General features: G+C 40.7%; 1 protein-coding gene across 25 annotated transcripts in view; it reads left to right on the top strand.

The window, feature by feature from the left end:
• Positions 1–22,387, top strand: part of NRXN3 (neurexin 3) — a 1,038,145-nt gene that overhangs the window by 245,504 nt on the left and 770,254 nt on the right. For all 25 annotated transcript variants that reach the window (XR_008974789.1, XR_008974788.1, XM_057428531.1 and 22 more), the window contains one exon: positions 18,354–18,655. Coding sequence is in view for 23 of the 25 variants with exons in the window: in XM_057428531.1 (XP_057284514.1) it covers positions 18,354–18,655 (302 nt within the window). In the remaining 2 variants the exon portion in view is untranslated. The remainder of the gene's footprint in view (positions 1–18,353; positions 18,656–22,387) is intronic.

Genomic DNA, 22,387 nt, shown 5'->3' with positions numbered 1-22,387 from the left:
TGGTCAAGCCAAGAAGACTGCTAAAGCTTGAAATCTAGCTAATCACTTGTAGGATGAAGGAAAAGGAAGGTGATGCTCCAGAATGTGTATAGATAGCAGCAGGGACAACTGCGATCCTCTCTGGGCTGCATGCAGATGGGGAAGTTTAATCTTGTAAGTCAGCAGGTAACTGTATAAAACGTTTCAGTATTGGTATGCACTATTTGCAGTGAGTTTCCTCGCTCCTTTGTCCTCCCAGGGTAGTTAAATTACGCAATCTCCTTTTGTTTGCGGGCAAACAAAAGAAGCAAGAAAAACTTGTGCAAAATTGGGAAAAATATTTTAATAGACCTTACTTATTTTTTTTAGCCCAATTGCCTGAGTGTAAGGATAACACTGCATGTATATGTATATACAGATCAATGATTTAAATTAATATATTTAGTTTCCACCCTCTTATTTTTCTGACATATGTATTAGCAGAATATTTTCTAAAATTACAGCATCAAGACCAAATTCTGCCAGCAGTCTTCCTTCAGCAGCCTCATAACTGATCATGGGATTGTGAAGGTATGAGCAGAACTTGGTCTGCCAAAATTCTAAAGACAGTGTGCAGAAAGATCTCAGCTTGTTTGTGACTCCACAAGATAGTGGCAGACCTATAGCAGTTACAAGGAAAAAAACCCTACTTATTTGCATTGTAACTCAGCACATTTGACCAGATAGCTGCTAAGAGACAATTATCCTGAAGAGTCTAGAGCTTATCTTGGCCATGTCCATTTTCAGAGTTTTCTTGTATTTTAAAACCAGACATCCCTTCTACATAGTAGGGGCTTTAATGATCCCTCACCCTGGCCATGTACAAGGATACATAAGGGCTTGCCTTATGAAATTGCTATCCCTCCTTACTAAAACTGACCAGCTTTCAGTTCCAAAATGGCAAGACCAGAGTTGTAGTTGCTTAATGGAGTTGTTAAAGGGTGGGCAACAGCTTGAAGAGGGACAACACATTGGTAAAACAGGGGCTGGAAAATATTCATAGAATATACAAATGCCCCGGGTGTTTAGATGAGAAAAAGTGGTTTTGCTGTTTAAACAAAAAAACAACCCCAAACCTGCAAAAATCAGGGCCTCCAGGGTGAACTCATTGCCAGGAAAATAATGGCAGCACCTTTCTGAGCTGTAATAGAAACACACATTTTTCAACAGTGGTTGTAACACAAGGGCTGTGTCACATTTCCTGCAGGGAGGTTTGAGAAGTCATTTTTACAGCAGCTGAGGATTGCTTGTAAGAGTAAGAATTACATCAGTTCTGACCTTCTAGCAACAGGCTTAGGAAAAATAACATGAATGCAGATACCAGCATGATCGCTGTCTTACATCCAGCAGTATACCTGCACTGATTACCATAAAATTACTCCTAACTTTTAACAAGGCCAGTGGATTCAAGAGTTTGGCTTATAGTACTGAAGAGAAGAACTGATTTGGCTGTTGCTTTTTACTGCTTTTAGTTGCTATCCAGTGTTAATAACTTGTATAAGGCTTTAATAGGATTGTGCTACCCAGTAGCTTAAACTCATGAAAACAGCTGGGCTTATTCTTAGTGCTGTCACATAAAGATATGAAAGTCATTTCATTGATGATAAGAAGTTACTAATTTTGAATGAACTGGTAGAATAGCTGTGATCTACTTTTCCAAGTAACATAGATAATTTCAGAAATTTTTGAAAATAGGTGAACTGATAACTATTTTATGAGATTTACAGTATATACTAAGCATAAATTTTTATTGCATTGAAATAAATGCATATAATATGTGTATACCAAAAGACCACATGGAAATAGTGAAAAAGCAATTACAATAATGATGTAACATTTTCAGAATTGAATACAAAAAAATCCTCCACCACAGTGAAATATTTATTTTCAAAATCTTTTGGGGTCTGTGGGGTTTGAAGAGGTCTTGTATGCTTCCAGTGATTAGCTGGAATACTTTTGCCTAAGTACCTTTTCTGTTAATCAGCATCTTTACCAGATAGATATGCACTGCTCTTGAGCTTCCCCCACTGTCTGACCTCAGCTGACTTTCTGTACCTCTTAAGCCATTCCTGTTTCTCAGTCTTGTCTGGACTGTAAAATCTTCAAAAGCATGCTTAGTTTTCCTCAAGTGCCTAGATGAATTAGATGTGGTGTCCAGATGACTTGTGGAGCTTCTGGCATACTCTTATTCTGTGAACCTTTCCTCAGTGCGTCTAGCCTTTATTCTCTACATAAAGGGAGTTACTAAAATGGAAATGCATGTCTCTCTTAGAATCTGTTATTACAATGCCATAACAGTAAAAAACCCAGACATTTGATAACATGCACTGTGCTGTCTTTTGCACTTACAGGGGGACTACTGCGCAAAAGATTGACATCTGCTTTTTCAAATTAGCATGCGCATTCTGTGTGCCTAGGGATTTGCTCTTGATCTTCAAGCATGCTGGTGGCATGCAGCTTTCCAGAAAATCATGTTAGTGAAGAGGGACTTCAGAAAATGCAACATGTGTGGTTTGCCCGAGTCTTGCAATGAGCTGGCAGCAGAGCTGAGAACATTCAGATATTCTCTGAGCCTTCCTTGGGCAGAAAATCTTTTGGACAACTGACTTGACCACCCACCTTATGTTTAGGTATTTTTGCCTCCCAAGAGAAGCAGTCTGCTGCTTACCTGGATGGAACTGGAGTTGTACTCCCTGTGGGATGAGCCTTCTTATCATTATCACAAGAGGTTATTTGATAGGTTTTATTATTTTTGAGGTTCTCAACTCAGGTGTATTCATTTTATTACTTCTTTTAATGGATCTATTTATCTACGTGCTGTTAGGAGCTAGTCCCACAACAGCAGAGGTATAGGATGACAGGGTGGTACTTGTCGTCACCTCCTCTGGTCTGTATGCTTTTGTTTTCAAGTAAGGAACTTTGTTCCTTTTATCAGCTTTGCATATATTTTACAGACATGTATTTGTGCATGGGTTTAATGCCATTATATGCCTCATGAGAGTGTTCCCTGTCCTCTGCTTTCTTTCTTGCTTTACACGGGCCTTGTTTTTGCACATAGCTTTGTTACAGCTAAGCTGTAAAGGAGGTAATAAAGTGTGTGCATGGCAAAATAAGGTAGAATCAAACCCTTGTATAGCTGCTGTCTGTCACTTTTATGTGCATCTCTCCTTCCCTTATGTCTGTAGTGCTGTCTGTAATGGTCTACAGTCTTCCCTTCCTTCAGCTTTATGTTTTCAGCATTGTGTTAATTGTTTGTGGTGTATGGGTTTTTCAGCGGCATGCAGTGGGAAAGGTCAGCTGTCAGAAACAGGCCTGTCCACAACTGATAAGGCAGTCAAGAGACTGGATTTGACTCATTAAGCACCTTCCCTGTAGACATGGAGTCTGTTCTGCCGCAGAAAAAAACCTAAAGCAGGAAGGGAAAAAAGCCCAGGGTGAAGTTGGAGCATGCGCCACACACACTGGTACGTCCTCCCTCTCGCCCTGCACGCAGTGCTGGCTCTCAGTACACTTCCCCCTCGCTTGTAGCCTCACGCACCATGGGTGTGTATGCTTACACCCCAAGATTGTGTGCACTCACTGCTGTATTTATGCCTGATTGAGACATATATTAATTTCTCTCTGTACATACATGCAGTATAAGTCTTCATGTGCAGATGCCCTGAAGTTATGTGGGGGAGATGCATTTCATTCCTGTCCTCGTATGTGCACTGTAAGGTGTACAAGAATGTTAATTCTCCCATATTTTACACATATGCATGCACAGACACCCCAAGTTGGTTTTGTGTGTTTCTCCCTGTTTTGTAAATCTCCTCACACTAATGCCTGCTTTGTTTCATGCTGTAACAAAGGGTACATCTCTTCTCTATGTATATATATATGGTTTGTTCACTTTATTTGCCTTTCCACAGTGATGTGCTGTGCAACTGTACTGCTTTTACCTGCATATACGCATCCACTGCTCTGGCAATCACACATGAACTTGCTCCTGTATAGACATAGCAGAACCCTAGCCTGTTTCTCATTGCATACAAATGCACACATTTTTGCCTCTAAATAACTGCTGGCTGAAGGTGCTCTGCCAGCTTGTAACAGCCCCTTGCCTGTGGCTTTGTTTTGAGAAGAATCGCTGTGCCTCCAATAGGGTTTAGATACTAGTACTTCCGTAAATGGTCTTAATGATGTCTCACAGCGACCATAAGTGAAAGGCAGCAGTAGTGTTTGGCAGTGTATTTGATACTGTGGCAGTACTGGGGTTCCACACGTACACACTCTCCAATAATACTAAAGCTGCAAGGACCTGCTATTCCCGCAGTCTCTGCGATACCAGTCCCATGTGCTGTTCTGCCCCTTTCTGCATTTCTCTTCCACCTCACTTTTGATTTTCACCTTCCTTCGCATCTCCCCTTTCCCATGGGCATGGCTTTTCATACCGCTCGCTGGTACTGAAAAGGATAATTTTGTGGATCATTATTGTGTTATTACAGTGATTAGCATTAACTATTTTTCTACTCACGCTTTCCGCTGGAAGGATGCCGAAAGGGCTTCCGCCTCAACAGCAAGTGTGACGCCTGCTGGAAGGCTGCTGCTAACACAAGCGAGTGTGCATGCACAAGCGCGCACGCACACAGCTCTTGCCCTTCTGTCTCTTTGCTCCTGTCCTTCCAGTTCCACTGCGAGCCGCCAGCATTTTTCTAAAATAGTGCCCTTCAAGGGCAGCAGGAATTTCCCCTCCTGCTGGGCTCCTTAGATGTGCTTTTCTTCTGAATGCACTTTCCAATTTTCTTTCTCTCGGTGTAAATCTCATGGTCTGTATAAAACAACAGCACTTTGTTCATCAGAGTGTGTAAGATAAAAAGCTGGTGAATTAAGAATTAGCTGCTCACCTGCACAGTCTGACCCTGCTGTACTTGTACAGAAGGGCAGAGAGGCCAGGTAAGAACCCAGCAGTAGAGAGACCTCCATGAGAGCAGGGCTGGTGAATATGCTAAATCTTGTGGTTTACGTTCATGGTGTTGTGATGTTCTTTCTCCAGCAAGTTTGCGCTCTGATGAATGTTCAATCTGTAAGGAACCAGGTTCTTTGGGTTGTATGTTCAGGGACTGGCATCCTTTTGTTTTAGAATGAGGCACCAGAAAATAAGTAAACTAGAAGAAATGCAGAGGCAAATAAAAACATACAAGAAACTAAATACAGCAGGAATGGGAATTGTCCTCACCCATTCTCAGCAGTGAGGAACATAGAGGAGTTCTTATGCCCAGCACATCATCGTGGTATCTGAGCTTGTGACAAAATTAGTAGCAGCACTTTGGTTTTTCTGCACCTTCTGGAGCTGGGAGTGCCAGTAACAAAACTGTTAAGAGAAGCAAAAAGAAAAAAGTATACTTTGTTCAACCAAAACAAATTGTGAATTTATATGAATATATCAAATTTCCAGGCAAATTATTTTTTAAAATTGATTTATTCAGCATCATTCATTTCAAAATGAACATGTTTCATGCTTTTAGTTTAAAAATGGAGCCCTAGTTTTCAAGGAAATTTATTTTTAAGGAAGTGTAAAACAAAATTATTGTATTTCATTTTGGGTTAAGCAAGACATTATCCCAGGATTGTGTTTTTGTCTCTTTGGTCAGTTGATCAGAACACAAATAACAAGCACAGCTGTAAGTACTTATTGTCACAGTAAGACTGATGCTCTTTATTGTTCCCTTGCAAATGGCAGAGAATGCAGAATCATGCACCGATGCTGGTACAGTTGCTTGTACTTAGCAAACAAAGGAAAATAGGTGGAGAGAAGGATGCCCAGGACGCTCTGTACGCTGCATATACACTGCATTGGCATGTGGCTTCTCCTCATTGATGTGCAATGCTTCTTGTTTTGCAGAGAAGTTTTATTAAACTCGTAGAGCATTCTTTTCTCATAGGTCTCAAGGACTTAACCTGTATTTTTGTTATCTTTGTAGTACAGATGGAGGCAGCTAAAGTTAATTAAGTGCCTCAGGTTGCACAGTGGCAAAGTTGAGGATAAAACATGCAGGTTCTGACTTCGACACCTGTAGTTTGTCATTTAAATCAATTTTAGTGTGCAATTAAAAAAGTGATGTTACTAACCACATGCTATAATCTTTTGTAGACACGCCATCTTATTTGTGCATTTTATTATTGTGGCAGTAATACCTTGTCATTCAAGCATTTTAGCTGAAAGATTTTCTGCATGCATTTTTCAGCTTTTTTGTGTGATATTGGTGCCCACAGGTTCTGATTCTTCTTCAGACCCTTCTGTTTCCTGCTTCCCTTCAGAAAAAGAGAGTCAGTAGGGAATCTGTGGATCATATTATTGATTAATCTAGGTTTACATAATCTGTCGATGCTGGATATGTGGACTATCTAGGAGTTTTTCTGTGATAGATCTGATTTATTTTTTTTTTCTTTCTCTCAGTAGAGATTCTTTTGAAAGGACAGCATTATATTGTTGAGTGAAGAAGAGTCTTCCAGGCTGGAGAAGCAAACCAGCTTTTTGTTTGAGTGAATTTTCATTTGTTTAGATTGTATGAACTTCAACTGTATATTTAACAGGTGCATACTCCAGAAGTGTAAAGCAGTCATGCTTCTAACAGACTATTACCTCTGTCACTGATAGGTGAAAGTGATACATGGAAACTGCTTTGTATATTTTCCATTTGTTAGTACATGTCAACTGTTTGAGGGTCAGGAGTCTAGGGGATATTTGCTTAAAGATGCAGACTGTCATGCCTGTTTCCTCTCTTTGCTCTCAGTCTTTGAAGTGCAGTGCCCTAGATTCATCAGGAGAGCCGCGTCGCTTTTGAGGGCTGGTTCTGGACCATTTAGACATAGTTTGCAGTCCGGGTGGTCAGAGCCACCTCTTCTACAGCCGGCCCAAGGAGCATTGTCCAAGGATGTAGGCAGCAGCAAGGAGAGGTGAAACCTGCTGCTTCAGAGCTCTTGTGCGATATCTTTAGAGAAAGTAGTTCTTCCTCCTCTTAAGAGCTTTGGAGGTCAGAGAAATAATAGATTAGTCAGGTTTGACAAAAAGACAGACATTCATTGAATTGCCAAGTCTCCTTGATCTCTTCTGGGCTTACATTTGAGAACCTTTTTAACAAGCATTTTCCTTTAGACTTGAAGGGTAATGTGTAGAGCAGGAGATAACAGAGGAGAAGGCATGATTCATGCTGGGCACTTGGTGTTCTCTGGTGGAACATATGCTTCCTTTGCTCTTGCTAGTGAGATAAAAGAGCTTTTAGGGTAAGATCGGACCTGCTACAGTATGTGCAAAATCTGAGTTTGACACTGAAAGAGCACTGACCATTGAGTGCACCTCACCTTTGTTTTGGGCTAATGTTGTTCTTTGCATCTCTTAAACATGATGAGAGATGTTGTCCTCCATTGATTCTTACCTACACAGTTTCTGATGTTATTACTGTGATTCTTCTCTGCTTCCAATGACAAATTATGTAGATACAGTAACTGAGAATGAGGGGTCTGAGGAAACAATAACACCATTTCTGAAAAGTCTAGCGTTATCCAGAATGGTTTAACGCTAGTAAGCATTTGGGAAACTACTCTTCTTACTGTGGGACTGTGGTTTAGCACTTAATCTTTTTTATTATAACAGTTTCCCATGATTTTTCAGACAATTTTTTTTTTTCAACAGCAAAAATGCTGTTTCTTCTGAAAACATATTCCCATTATTTTCTTGAAGTTAGGTGTAATATTCTTTTTATAAAGTTTTATCAATGCAATCAGTTCAGTCAGCTCATTATGACATTGAGATGACTTGTGTGTTCCTACTTTACAGTTTGTAGAGTATAAATACTGTATATGACTCAAAGCTTCCACATACCAATATTGCTGATGGTGCATTGAAAGATGCTTCATGCATAGAAGAAAGCTTTGCACACAATTTCATATGTATCTAAGTAGTCAAATAAGCTCTGTGAGTTGGTTTTTTACTTTTTTTTTCTCTCTTTTTTTTTTTTAACAACTGTTTGGTTTTGACTGTTGAGAGCACAAAAGTGTGTACGTGAGGGAGAGAGGATGGGACCTTATGTGAGGGTTTGATTAGTGGTGTCACCGATTCAATCAGTTGGTGTGAAGAGTGATCAGACTGGAAAAAAACTAGCTGTTTGGATGTATTATTTTTCCTGCCCAAAGTCTAGAAAGGAGGAATGCAACAAAGGGGTTTGGACTACTTAATGGAGGATGCAGTAATTTGCTGTTAAGCTATGACTGGAGTCTGTCACCATTTCTTCAAAATAACAGCTTGATTGTTACTAAACTCTCTGGCTTTGTTTTAATAACGTGAATCTGGGTGAGCTGCTTTGACTGCTTCTGAGGGCTTTCATTAGGGTTTCAGCATTCAGATTCTGGACAGCTGTTTTGGAGGGTGATGGAAGTAGTTCACTTTTTTTGTCCTTCAGTGGTGTTGGCTGACTTATTTTCTGTGACATTTGATGTACAGTTTCTCCTCCCCTAACCTCTGAGGGAACATCAGCTACATGTGAAAGTGACTTGGAACATAAATTGTTCGTTGTTCTGTAATGTTGAGGATTATAGCCATTAGAAGTGGTTCCCAGGGCCAGCCTTCTGTCCAGGACAGAATTACCTCCTAGTAGAGTTCATGGGGGTTTGCCCAGGCTGGAGTTCTGCATCATCCTTTGGGGTGTGATGCATTGATCTCTCATGACTCATCATCTAGAACAGCTTCTACATTTATTTTCCCCTTAGTTCATGTGGTTAATATGTAGAATTTATTATTTCTGGATTTTGCTATGATTCAGGTCAGAAGATTTTCTACAGTTCAGTTAAAGTTTTAAAACTTTAGGCCTGTTTATGGAGTGAGAATTAGTATAGAAAGGAGGAAAAGATATACAGAGTAGCATGAAGACATTTAGTCATGTCCGTACCCAGCGCTACAGTGACAACAACAGTACAGGAAGACTACCACAAGATTTCTTCCCAGAAACGCCAACTTCAGTTGTGCTTGCTAGGATTCTGATGCTAGCCAGTCATCCTATGAGAAATTACATAGTTTCCTTGTGTTAAATGTCATGCTGCTGAAATCATAGCTGATGCCCAAGCGTAGTAAGTTCATAGCCACTGGGTACTATGGCTGTGCTCTAACACTGTGATTCCACTAGGACATCCTCAGGTGAGGAGGGCCTATCATTCAAGCAGCAAAATTAATGCCAACAGTGACTTTTGCCTCTCCACCTCCCTAAGCAGGTTCACCTAGAGCAGGTTACTCAGGAACGTGCTCTGGTGTGTTTTGAATTCCTCCATAATCTCTCTAGGCAGCCTGTTTCAGTGCTCTGTCACTCTCAAAAAATTTCTTTCTTGTATTCAGATGAAACCTCTTGTGTTTCAACTTGTCTGTGTCCTCTTATCCTGTCACTGGGTACCACTGAAAATAGTCTGACCCAGTCTATTAACACCTGACCTTGAGGTATTTGTATGCATTGGTAAGATCCCCCTTCAGTTGTCTTTTCCAGGCTAAACAGGCCCAGCTTTCTCTTCGTAAGAGAGATGCTGCAGTCTCCTAATCACCTTTGTAGCTCTCCACTGGACTCTCTCCAGTACTGACTTGTCTGTCTTGTACTGAGGAGCCCAGAACTGGACACAGTACTGCAAATGTGGCCTTACCGGGGCATTGTAAAGAGGAAAGATCACCTCAACCTGCTGGCCGAACTCCTGATGCACCCCAGGATGCCACTGGCCTTCTTGGCCACATGGGCACATTGCTGGCTCATGGTTAACTTGTTGTCCACCTGGACTACCAGGTCCTTCTCTGTAGAGCTGCTTTCCAGGGTTCAGCCTCTTACCTGTACTGATGCAGTGGTTATTCCTCCCTAAGTGCAGGACCCTATACTACTTCTCCTCCACATGCTTAGAGATGACATCCAGGCTGAGCTGTTCCATCACCTTTCCAGGGATGGAGGTGAAACTGACTGCCGTGTAGTTTCTGGGGTCCTCTTTCTTATCCTTTTTGAAGACTGGAGTAACGCTGGCTTTCCTTCAGTCTTCAGGCACCTCTCCTGTTCTCCATAATGTTTCAAAGATGATGGAGTGTGACTTAGCAATAGCATGTGCCACCTCCCAGGAAGGTAGTCCTCTAATAACAATTTTGTGGTCAGTGGCCGAATTTGGAAGCAGGTTCTTCTCTGAAGACAAGTTGCATAGTTGTAGGATTTTTTGAAGTTAAAGACAACTGTTAGTAGTAGGAAGAAAACGTTCCTGTAAGTGCTGTTTTGCTTGTTGACCTCTGTTTGACAGAAGATCAAAGGAGTAACTGGCTGTTCTGCCGCCTCCATCATTAATGCACACTGTTTTGGCAGAGAAGCCTGATGCTTGACAATGTTAGACCACTCCTAGATTATCAGACAGCACCAGCTCTTCTGTGCAAAGCACAGCAAACCATTCAGATAAGGTAAATCCCACTGAACACTGAAGTGGTTATTAATTCTGAAGCAGTGCAGAGTTTGCTTTTTCAGAAGACACGCTTTGATGTTGATCATAAACCAAACCACAGTGAGATAGAGGCTGCCTCAGAGTGTATGTAGTTAGTGAGGCTTGACAGAAGGCGAGAGGGTGAGCAGTTGACTTCTGTTTTTAGGAGCCTACTTGAAGTTTTCTTCAGGAGAATTCAGGAAAGTCACTGTCCATTTCATATTTTCCTAAATATTTCCTAATTGTGTCTGAGGCTGGACATCCTGTTACATCAGATGCTGCTTTTGTTGAGTATTAAACTTTGTGCCCCTGGGCATGATTAGTGCTTCTAGGATTTGCTGTTTTCGGCTTCACATTCATGAAGTATTTATCTTTAGGCATCATCCAAAACTTTGGAAGCTCTTCTGCTCCATGTTTTTTGCTTGGATGTCTTCCTGGCAGTACTAGAGAAAAAAGAAGAGGTTGGTTTTCCTTCACATATGTATGAGAACCTATGGAATGAGCCCAGGATGGCGAACTAAGAGCTCCTGAACTCAAATGCTTTCTCTGCTATCAATTTTCTTGTTGGTAATAAGCAAATCCATTAAAATATCTGTGTGTCGGTTTCCTCATACATAAATCAAAATGCCAAGATTTCTCTACTTTGTAATGATGCTGTGAATTCTGAATAATTGAGTCCTCCTTTGTAGAAAGAGCTTTGACAGGAACACATAACAACAGCTTTGTGCGTAAGTTGAAATTACCATCCAGCTCTCCTAAACAGACAGTTATAGCCCTACACAATAGGGAAAGATCCCCAGTCTTTGTATCTGTTGGGAACCTGAGACTTAGCAAGCTCTGGGGTTTCTGCAGGGATAAGAAGAGCTAGGAGCTTGGCTTAGGTAGCTGTTGGTTGTGCTTTTTCGTTCTTGCTATCAGGCTCTGAAGTATGTACTAGTAGCTGATTTGGGGACTTAAATAGGTATAGATCTGAGACTTGCAAAACTGGCTTTGCAGTGGGGTGGTGATGGTAACTGCTTATTGTGCTAGCTGGGCCTATTAGTGATTAGTCAGAAAAGGATAATGTTTCCCACTTCTTAAAGTGGTGAGTGACTGCATTTGTTCAAGGAAAAGGTCTGTGTTGGTCAGTTTTAAGATTCTGAGTTTTTACTCTGGTGATCTCTGTGAGGCTTTGAATATGTGTGTATGTGAGGTGTCCCTGCCCATGGCAGGGGGGTTGGAACTAGATGGTCTTAAGGTCCTTTCCAACCCTAACTATTCTATGATTTTATGATTCTATTCTATGTCAAGGGTCCAAGTTAATGTGGAGTTTTGTACAGGTCTTGGATTTCTGCAAATCCCATCTGTTGAGAATTTAGTTATGTGAATGTGTTAGAATATAAATAATGGGTTTAGATTAATATTGAGGAATGAAATGGAAGATTTAATTGCTTACATGTTCTAATCTGATTTCAGATTCTGATTTTTTCAAATCCCCTATTAACTGGGTTAAAAATTAAACCTTGCAAGTCATGTATAAATTGAAGAGTTTGCAAGCATATTCTAAATGCTGTTTTACATAAATGTTATTTTGTGCAGTTGCATTTTTACACTTGAACAGCTAGATCATCAATTCAAGTTAATATCACTTACTATATACAGGGTTTCTCATCCCAAGAAAACCAGGGTTTGATTTACTGCTTCATGTAATGTAAACCAAGGATTCCTGTTGACTTTGAGTCAGGCTATAAATTTAGCTATTCTAGGTTAGCTGTGTTACTATGCAGAGGCTTCTTGGTACGCTACCACTATTTAAAGAATATAGAAGCTGTAAGCATCACAGGGCAATTTGTGGAGCCTTAAGAAATGTACAGCATAAAGGTCAAGAGCTAACAAGTAGCAGGCTGTTCACCACTCTCTGGTCTTCTAGACATCCATATGTCTAAAAGCATGTGGAGCTACTATGAAACCTGCAGCCTAGTCAGGGCTTTTTTTCTCTTCATACATTGTGAAGAGAACCTGTATCACTTTTTCCCCTCGCTGCTGACTGGGGATTCTCCTGTGCTTTGTGGTCATAGACCTCATAAATGCCAGAACATGCTAAAGGGTAGGACAGCATGGAAAAGCTGTGCTTGGTAAAAAGCCTTTCGTGTGGCCTGACACAAACTACTGTGTTGTAGCTTGGAGGAATACACATTCAAGCTTTTCAGTGATTGAAGCAGAATCTGTGCTGTAAGGCAAGGTAAGACTGGTAAACCGGTCAGCCACATAGCCACTGGTAAACTGCTTAGGAATTAGTGGTTTGGAGAATACAGTTTTAGAGAGTATGTTGGTCTTGGGAGTTTTGTTGGACACATGGGTGGACAGGTGTGACTCTGGATTGACCAGTGAACCCCAAAGAGATTTTAGTGTGTGATGATCTGCAAATTTGAATGTCTATCCAGAGCAGCCACAAGGGGAAGAAAAAAATACAACAAACCCCCACAATAATGTAAGAAGTAGAAATAGGTGACAATATCCCAGTGACAGGAAGGATACAAAGATGGATCATGTCCAGAATCCCATTTGTGACAAGGGTCAGCAGCACATAAGGAATCTGCAGTGGTTGCCTTAAATTATTCTTTAGATTTCTAATCTACTCTTTTGTCTTCTTTATTTTGAGTAGACCAGTGAGATTCTGTCCTAAGTGGCTGAGAAAGTGTAAATGAGCCCTATTAATATGTCTTGTACTGAGTGAACAATCAACGCCTTCGCCCTCCTTTGCAGAGATGACAGATCTGTTTTCATTGCTTTGCACTGTGGGGAAAAGGCTCAGTCATAATAATTGTTTGACTCCCTCCCTCAGCTGACGGGAATTACCCACAGGTACATAGACCATATTTTTTACTTGATTGTACCGTATTCCCTTGTGATGGATCAGGAGCCACTAAACAGGGGAATTATCAGTTGTTAAGCGCTGTGCTCTGTATTCCAGAACTACAATCAATACCAGTCCTCCCTGCTTAGGCTGCTTGAACACAAGCGTATGCACTCCTTGGTGTGGAGATTGATGACACGGACTCTGGCAGGGTATAGGCCAAAGACCTTTATTGCTTCACTAACAGGCTTTTTATACTATTGTTCTACAAGCATGCATCGTCAGAAACACTCTGATAGGGTACTGCCTTGTGTTCACGTGCTTCTACTGCTATACTGGTCGGTTCAGTGTTGCTGTCCACACACTCCTTCAGTTGCCAGCTGAGTTCTTTCCCTCCACCGCAAGCCCCCTCCTCTCCTCCCCTCCTTCACTTCAAGAACACAAGGCCAGCTCATCGAGGTTAAACTCGCCCTGGCCCTTGTACTGTCCCACAGTTCCCCCTTTTTGTTTTTCCACCACCTTTGCATCATTTTTTGCAAACAAGGTAACAAACATGAAACAGTTAACACGGTACATAAACACACCCCAACAAAGAACAAGCCCCCTTTTACCAATGATAACAGCCATCCTGTTAGACCACAATTCTGAAACATTGTTCCTAAGCCAAAAAACCCGTCATCCTGTTGTAACCTTTCTGTTTGTTCCATTAATTTTTGAATACTTGCATGAATAGATTGAGAGTGATCTGATAAATTCATACAACACATTCCATCAAAGTCCTGACACCCATGTCCATGTGCTAAAATGAGAAATCGATGGCTGCTCTGTTTTGGAGGGTAGCGTGTCTTATAGAATCAATATCTGTTGTTAAGGCACTTAAAACTTTACCTGTTTCATTGGTTTGTTTTCCTAAGCAACAAGCAAGTTTGTTTAACTGCTTTAATGCTCTAGCAGCAGCTACTCCTGGCATGGAAAAACTGGCCAGTATAATTTCTCCTCGATTCCAGAGATCAATATTATTGTCACAACTGGAGTCAAGTGTTGCTTGTTTTTGATGGCCTCTGTGTAGCTGCAGACACAACCTAGAATATTGATTTCTTGTGGTTCCTGAGATGCAACAGGTAACGCATCATCCCGCATATCAGATTCGTTAGTACAAGAGGTAAAGTTCTTACATTTCTGTTGTTTTAACCCCCTTGTGATACCACAACAATACTACTATCAGACAAGTGTATTCCTACTAAACATGTATGAAATGGCTGTGCTGCTAACCGCATTGAGGCACAAACGGTCATTTGATGCAGTGTCCTAGCTAAGGTTACCCAAATGTTGGAGCTGTTCCATGGCATTAGTTGAGAGGGGCTGTGGGTTGTCGACCGATCGAGGATCATCAGGAGCATCAGCAGGACTGGAATCCAGTCCGGGGCACACACTCCTGGATGGGATACAGTTTGGTCGGTTTGCAGAGGGCAGTTTCTCTTAAAATGTCCGGGCTTTCCTCAGCAAAACCAGGCCTTACTGTCGGCTTGCAGAGCTGTGGCGAGCACAGCAACAAATACTTCATTTTATGGGTGACCGAACCCACTTGATTGCATGTTCTGATCATGTCAATCAGAGTAGGTTTCCGCAAGTCTGCAACAGTTTTTTACAATCCTCATTGGCATTTTCTTTGCCAGTTTGAGGAGCAGGGCTTCCTTTGCCTCTAGATTCTCTACTTGTTTTTGTATGGCATCTTGTAGTCTATCAATAAACTACATAAATGGCTCTGAAGTGCCTTGTCTAATATTAGTAACTGATTTTGTCACTTTTCCAGTGTCAGGGACCTTTAACATAGCCTGAAAGGCAAGGTCCACTGACTGTTGTAAATCTCAGGTGCCAATCTTGCTTGTAATTGTGGTGTCATAATGGGTGCTTCTCCCATTAGCTGCAGTATACCTGCTCCTACCAAGGTATCTCCGGGCTGTCTCCCTAAGTTATCTCTGGACACCACATCACACAGCTCTCTCCAATGTGCTTTCCACAATACCTTCTGCTTAGGGGTAAAAATCAACTCAGCTAGTGCTTGTATATCAAAGGGAGTTAAAAGATGCCCTTTCATAACATTTTGCAGTAGACTTTGTGCAAATGGCGAGGCAAGGCCGCATTGCATAATTGTTTTTCTTAACTTCTTAACAAGGTCCCACTGTATGGATTGCCACTCATTAGGCCCTTGATTTCGAATAATCACCGGGAACGCGGCGGCCATTGCCGTTTCCCCTTCTGCTGCCGCCTTTTGGCGCAATTGCTGCCAATGTGCCACAGGATCATAATCCATGACGGCTATGGTTCAGTTGGCAGGGGGGTCGCTGCAGCTCTCTGGTTCCGCTGCCTTTCTTCTTTAGTTCAGCTGGGCTCTCCACCGGTTGCTCTATCGGCCACAACTCAGTCCCTGTTAGGGCGCCATTTGTGGAGGTTGACGACACGGACTCTGGCAGGGTATAGGCCAAAGACCTTTATTGCTTCACTAACAGACTTTTTATACTGTTGTTCTACAAGCATGCATTGTCAGAAACACTCTGATAGGGTACTGCCTTGTGTTCACGTGCTTCTACTGCTATACTGATCGGTTCAATGTTGCTGTCCACACACTCCTTCAGTCGCCAGCCGAGTTCTTTCCCTCCACCGCAAGCCCCCTCCTTTCCTCCCCTCCTCCACTTCAAGGACACAAGGCCAGCTCATCGAGGTTAAACTCGCTCTGGCCCTCGTACTGTCCCACACTTTGATGGTATTTAAATGTGTTCAGAATTGAATAGCAGACCCAAGCAATTTGGATGGGACATCCAGAGGCTGTGTAGTCCAACCACTAGTTCAGAGAAGGCTCACTTAGAGCAGGCAGCTCAGGAATGTGCGTAATCAATTTTTAGTATTTCTAAGGATGGAGATTTTACAGTCTCTCTAAGCCCTTCCTAGTATTTGAGCATCCTGAAGATGAAATATTCTTTCATATAGAATGAGTATTTCTTGTATTCCAGCTGTATCTGTTGCAGCATATTTTTCTTTCACACAAGAAGAATTTGGCCCTGTCTACTCTATAGTTTCCCATTAAGCTGTTCCAGAGAGCAATGAGATTTTCCCTCAAGCTGTCTTTCCTCAAGGCAGAACGAACCAGCTCTAGCTTTTCCATACACATCACCTACTCTAGCACCTTGTGTGGTGTGGTAGTTGTTTGTTAGACTTGCTCCAGTATGTTAAAGCCATTTTTATACACAGAAGCTTAATACTGGACAGAGTACTCCTGATGTGATCTCTCAAGTGTCCATTAGATAAAGAATCGCTTCCCTCGGCCTGCTGGCTGCATTCTTGCTAATACAGCTAAGGATGTGACTGGCCTTTCCTGAAAGAGCTAACTTGTACTCGTCTATGGGGGCCCTCAGGTCTTCTGTAAAGCTGCTTTCGTGCCAGTTGGCTCCCAACTTGTACTGTTGCATGGAGTAATTAGTCTTACTGTTTGCTTGCAGGAGTATATGGACACATAGTTTGCTTACATAAATACAAACACACATTACTGCCGCCTTCAAATTGCCTGGAGTTCATTCTGTGATACCCTTAGTCAAGACAGCAAAATTCTCTGCTTAAAGCAGACCTGTCACTTGAGGGTGACGAGTGTTCCTGTTGCAACACTGTGCTATTTTGTCACCACTGTTTCGTGCTGTGAGGGCACAGATTTCAACATGTAGTTATTTTTCAAGGCCAGCTATGACAACAGGTATTTTCACTTCAGTTTTATACTAATAAATTCTGGCTAATCTGTATACACATTAATAAATGAGACAAAATGAAGCAGAAAAATGCTATTAATATCTGTGGCAATAACGTGAGCACTTGCTTTGTGCAGTAGGTTGTAAACAATGATAGCTTGACTGTTTTTACCATCCCGTTATTCATGGTGAGACTCACTTTCACAGCTGGGAGTTGGGAAAATGCTGCAGTAAGGAGTGGGAGGGTCAGTATATATTCCCTTGTAAGTACCATTTTCTCACAGATGATAATGGTAGGAATGGGATACAGACAGCCCTCCTGCAAGCTTTACTATCACTGTCCTGTATTTCTTATACTGAACAGAACTGCAGTACACAGTTGACTCGAGGCACGTGAGCACAGTACAGCAACAGAGCTGGTACTGAGTGACAGTGAAAGCCCAGGTACTGAGAAGCAGAATTCCCGCTCACACAAAGGATTTTTCTGATATTTGAGTGGTGCCTCCAATTACTAAGACGTTAGTTCAGTTGTTTTCCTCACTGTACCTAAGATTTTTTTCTTAATAATAAATAATTCCCTCATGTTTCTTTGCTGTATGAAAAAGATATGCTTGTCAAGTACAGATTTTCTGGGTAAAGTGATCAAACAGGCAAAGTTCTGAGACATGTTTACCAGCAACATCATTACTTATGGTTATGGACAAAATGTTTCATGTGGGCTTCCCTCATGCTCTAAAAGAAGGAAGCTATGGGATGCTTCATGTGGCGCTATCATCTGCTTGGTATCTCTCAGTTGAAAGAAAGGGGCAGCTCTGTCAGAATTATATCCTGATGCCTGTCTTAAATTGCCTGGTAGATGGATTAAGGTGGTATTAGCAATGAATATTGATACTAATCTTTGGGAAATGTTGGTTTCTTTTTGAGCAGCATGTACATGATTGTCTTGTTGTGAATAGTAGGGTTTTCTATCATTCTCTTAAAAAGGATGTGAAGTGTCTTACAGCAGTGTCTTAAATGTACTTTTCCTAGGCTCCACTGCATACTTTTGCATGGTCCCTATGGTGACAGTGCTGCCATGAAGCTGAAAACACAGTGCTGAAATTCTACAGTATTGAGGACTCTGCCATGAATTCTCTTGATAGCCATATTACAAGAGAGGCTGTACATAGCATGCCATGATATATAGTTGCATAGAATATTAACAGTGCTATGGGTTTGCTTACAAATTTCATGACAGCCTTAAATCTCTTCTTGGCTGACTGCTGAGTAGTTCTTTCATTTCCCTTTTTCCCCAGCGCGAGATGAGAACATGGCCACTTTCCGTGGTTCCGAATACCTTTGCTATGACCTGTCGCAAAACCCCATCCAGAGCAGCAGCGATGAGATAACTCTCTCCTTCAAGACATGGCAACGCAATGGGCTCATTCTGCACACTGGCAAGTCAGCTGATTATGTCAACCTGGCCCTGAAAGATGGTGCGGTCTCGCTGGTCATTAACCTGGGGTCTGGGGCCTTTGAGGCCATCGTGGAGCCGGTCAATGGCAAATTCAATGACAACGCATGGCATGACGTTAAGGTGACACGCAACCTGCGGCAGGTAATGGTGAAGGGGAGAAAATGCTGGGGAAAATTTTGTTCTGTTTTATTGGGACAGGCACATGGGAGAGAGTAATGGAAAAATGGGGATGCTCAGTGGAATTGCTAGAGTTTCTTCACCTTTTCTGTATCTTGGTATCTAAAGGGTAGTGAAAAAACATTGGTTGGTGGGAATTTGTCCCTGTTGCGATATCTTCATTTCCACTTTATGATTTTTTTTTTTCCCCAGTTTGATTAAATAATAAAAACTTCTGGCATTGCTTTCATCTCCCTTTTTTTTTCCTCTTTTTCTGTTCTCCCTTTTTATTTTATTATTTCTTTAATTATGATTTGATCTTATCAGTAATATTCATGTTGCATTTAATTATTGTGAGAACAGTAATTTTTTTTTTTCCTGCAGCCAACGCTCTCCACTTCTCTCCTTTTTGTTTCAGTTTTGTTAATTGGTTTAACCATTGCAATGATGTCATAATTCTAATTCTGGAAGTCTTTTGTTTTAAATTTACTTTTTCTTTTGTGTGTGAATGTGAGTGTACAGGTATGCAGGCTGGTGGGTACGTGTGTAATTATGTTAACTTTAAAGCTTTGGAATTAATTGGCTGGAATCTTTCTGAGTCTTCTTGATTCTCTGTTCTTTTCTTCTTTTTAATTTTCCCCTCCTTCTTCCTATAATGAGATTCTACTTTATTTCTTGTCTCTGCCTATGAGACTCTTCTGTTGGCTGTGAGGACTGGAAAAGTGGAAGGATCAAAAAAAAAACCAAGCAAACCCAGATAAATCCAGCACCCTGCAATTCCACTTTGGAAAAGTTTTTCTGATTTTACCGCTGTAATTTTGCACATCTGCATGCTACTTTTTCTAAGCAGACAACTCTATCAGGTGATGTATTTGGTAGTAGGCTAGTCTTACAACCCTGAAGTCTTCCTCAGGAAACATAAATTCAGACATAAATAGATAAGATAAAATTAAATATCCTTGCTCTGAAAGCTGGTAAATACATCAAGTCACTAAGGCCCATCCACTGCACGATAGATGAGGTTTACACTGTGAATGGGAGTTATTTGGTGTCTTGCTGATTGGCAGCGGGAGTCTTATAAACTAAGACTATAAAATATTTTTTTTTTTAAATAACATGATCTGTTTGTTTGCTCATTAATGTGAATATTAACATAACCCTTTTTATTTAAGTTTGTACAATGTCGTTTGCTGAGAAAATAGTTTTTGTGGTAACATTTTACAGTAGCTAAGATAACATGTATCTGACTATAGGATAATCAGTGTCGGAGATCAGAAACAGTCTCCACTAGCAGATGACAGTGGATAATTTATCTGTTATGGGGATTTCATATCTTTTAAATATTTGGGTTTGAGGCTGAACATATTTGTCTTTCTCATGTGAACCCCTATATTTCTACATGTTCTGATATCAGATTGACAAAAACCCTGTCATTGAACTTTCATGCAACTGCAGGGCTCTTACTCATGGTAACATGAGTCTGTTTTCAGTAGTTTATATGCAGATGCAAATATAATTTCTCATGCAGTGGATGGGTCTTAATGATCCTATTTTGTTCAGATGTTCCCACCAGTCCAGTCGAAGGAGAGGCACCAGCTGGCTGAGGTTTGTCAGTCAGGAATATATGGCTTTATTTGATGCATTTTTTTATTTTTAGATAGTTTCAGAATGGCTGGTCTCTGAATATCTAGTGTAGCTTACTGGCCATTTTAGTTAATCATACATTTTAGGTTTTGTCGAAAATCAGTTTTCAATAGGAAAATGTGTCTAAAGCAAAATGCATCCTTGCATCATGCCAGGATTGGTTTGGATTATGAAGCCTAAAGTGAGGAAGGGTGACAGGCAAAACTATGGATGGGAAGCTCTTACTTTTGTTTCCTAATCTTTCAGCTAGTGATTTTTGTCTTGTCTGCGGTTAAAGGGAAATATGTCAGTGCCTCTTCATCTTTGATTAGACCAGGACAGTGCTTTGGTGATTACTAGAAAGCAGGTGAGTCCCTTCCCGGTTAAGCAGCGCTGCAAATTTTTAATCCTTTTGATCTATTCACTATGGATGGTATTTTCATGTCATCCTGAATTCTTAAAGGGTCCAACTTAACTGGTAAGAGAAGAGGATGTTTTAGTAAGACAGCTGTGCTCTTTCCAAAGGAAAGCCAGTCTTGTAATCATATTAAAAATAAGTAGCAGGGATGATGTGAGGTCCAATTCTAGGATAAGCATGACAGAATACAGTTAAACTAATAAATATCAGTAAGGCTGGAATTTTTTTTTGAGTCACCTTTTCCTGGATACTTCCATTTTTGACTTCTGAACAAGTTCAGGCTCAAAATTAAGACGTTGGCCCAGAACTTAAAACTTCACAAAATTTGGAATTGATGAGACCTTGAGAAGAAGCAGGATTGCTAGTCCTGAAAGTTGTCATCCAAAAACTATTGGTAAGTTTAGCCACAGTTTTCAATAAGGAGAAACCTTGAATACTGCAGCTTTCCTGTCAGGACCTGCATATTCTTACTTTTTATTGATATTACTGGGAATGACGAAGTCTTAAAAACCTTCAATCTTCACGATAAAGAGTTTGGAAAAGACTGAAAACTTTAATTACTATAAACTAATTAATACCTGCTATTTCAGGATGCAGCTAGGAAGGGTTGCTCTATATCTTGACCTTATAAATGCTTAATTTAACTAACAAAAAGGGATAAAGATACCATTCTAAAAGAACATGATAAAGGAGTTTTGTTTTGCTCCATTTTGACAGTAGCTTCCAGCAGCTTATATGTCTGGAGTTTGCCTGTGTATAAGAGAGTTTTTCTCTAACTATTTTTTAGACAGGCTATAAACATGTGAAGTCCCTTTGATACCTTCATATAGAAAATGTAATAAAGGATAAAGATTATTTACCATTAGTAAAATTACACATTTTGTCCTTTTTTTTTTACTCTTTATTGTAATAAATGCAATAAATTTACCCTTTATTGCATCCAGTATAATTTTGTATATCCTAAATAATTTTGTATTTAAGAAATTAACTACTCTGCATCTTTCCTCACATAAATTTGCCTTTGAAGTTGCAGTGTGATATAAGTCACTTGGAAGTCTTGTTTCCAGCTGGGCTCATGTTTTCCCACAAAACCCCACCCAAACCAATGAAAAAACCCAATAAAACCATTGCCTCTAAATATCGAAGCTTTATAAGGAAATCAGTATGCTCCTTGTAATTGATTGAAAACATTGCACTGAAGATATTTTTCTTTAAAGTGAACTTAGATAAATAAATTTAGAAATCCCAGCAATATGATCCAAAGCTAAAACAATTCCAGGTAAATGGGCTATCAGCAGCTTCAGGATGCCATCTAGTCTTTTCCTCTGCTTTTTCTGGGGCTGGGAGCAGGGGGAGGTGGATTTGCATAATTTTTTGGCTGTTACCAGAATTAGAGCAGAACTTTAACTAGCTGGACTTTTGCCCAGTACTTTTTTGGAGGTGTTAAATGTTTTGTAGCTAAGCTAGGAGAGTACTAAATGCTGGGGTTTGTTTTTTTTTTTTTTTAAATCAAATAGCTATTACAGCAACTAATCTCCTTAGAGACAAACCAAGCGAACCCACAGATTCCATGGAGTAGTGATTGTTAATGTCAAAACAAATCTTCTTGTTTGTTTACCATATTATTTCAGTTAAATCTAAGCCACCTTTCTGCCCTGTGAGAAACCTTTAGTTAG

This window comes from Pezoporus wallicus, unplaced genomic scaffold, assembly GCF_028554395.1.
Source record: "Pezoporus wallicus isolate ANWC-B61680 ecotype Strahan unplaced genomic scaffold, APGP_CSIRO_Pwel_v1 contig_3486, whole genome shotgun sequence".
In the NCBI taxonomy this organism is placed as follows: domain Eukaryota; kingdom Metazoa; phylum Chordata; class Aves; order Psittaciformes; family Psittacidae; genus Pezoporus; species Pezoporus wallicus.
The sequence above is the reverse complement of the archived record's forward strand: the minus strand, read 5'-3'. Positions and strand labels throughout refer to the sequence as shown.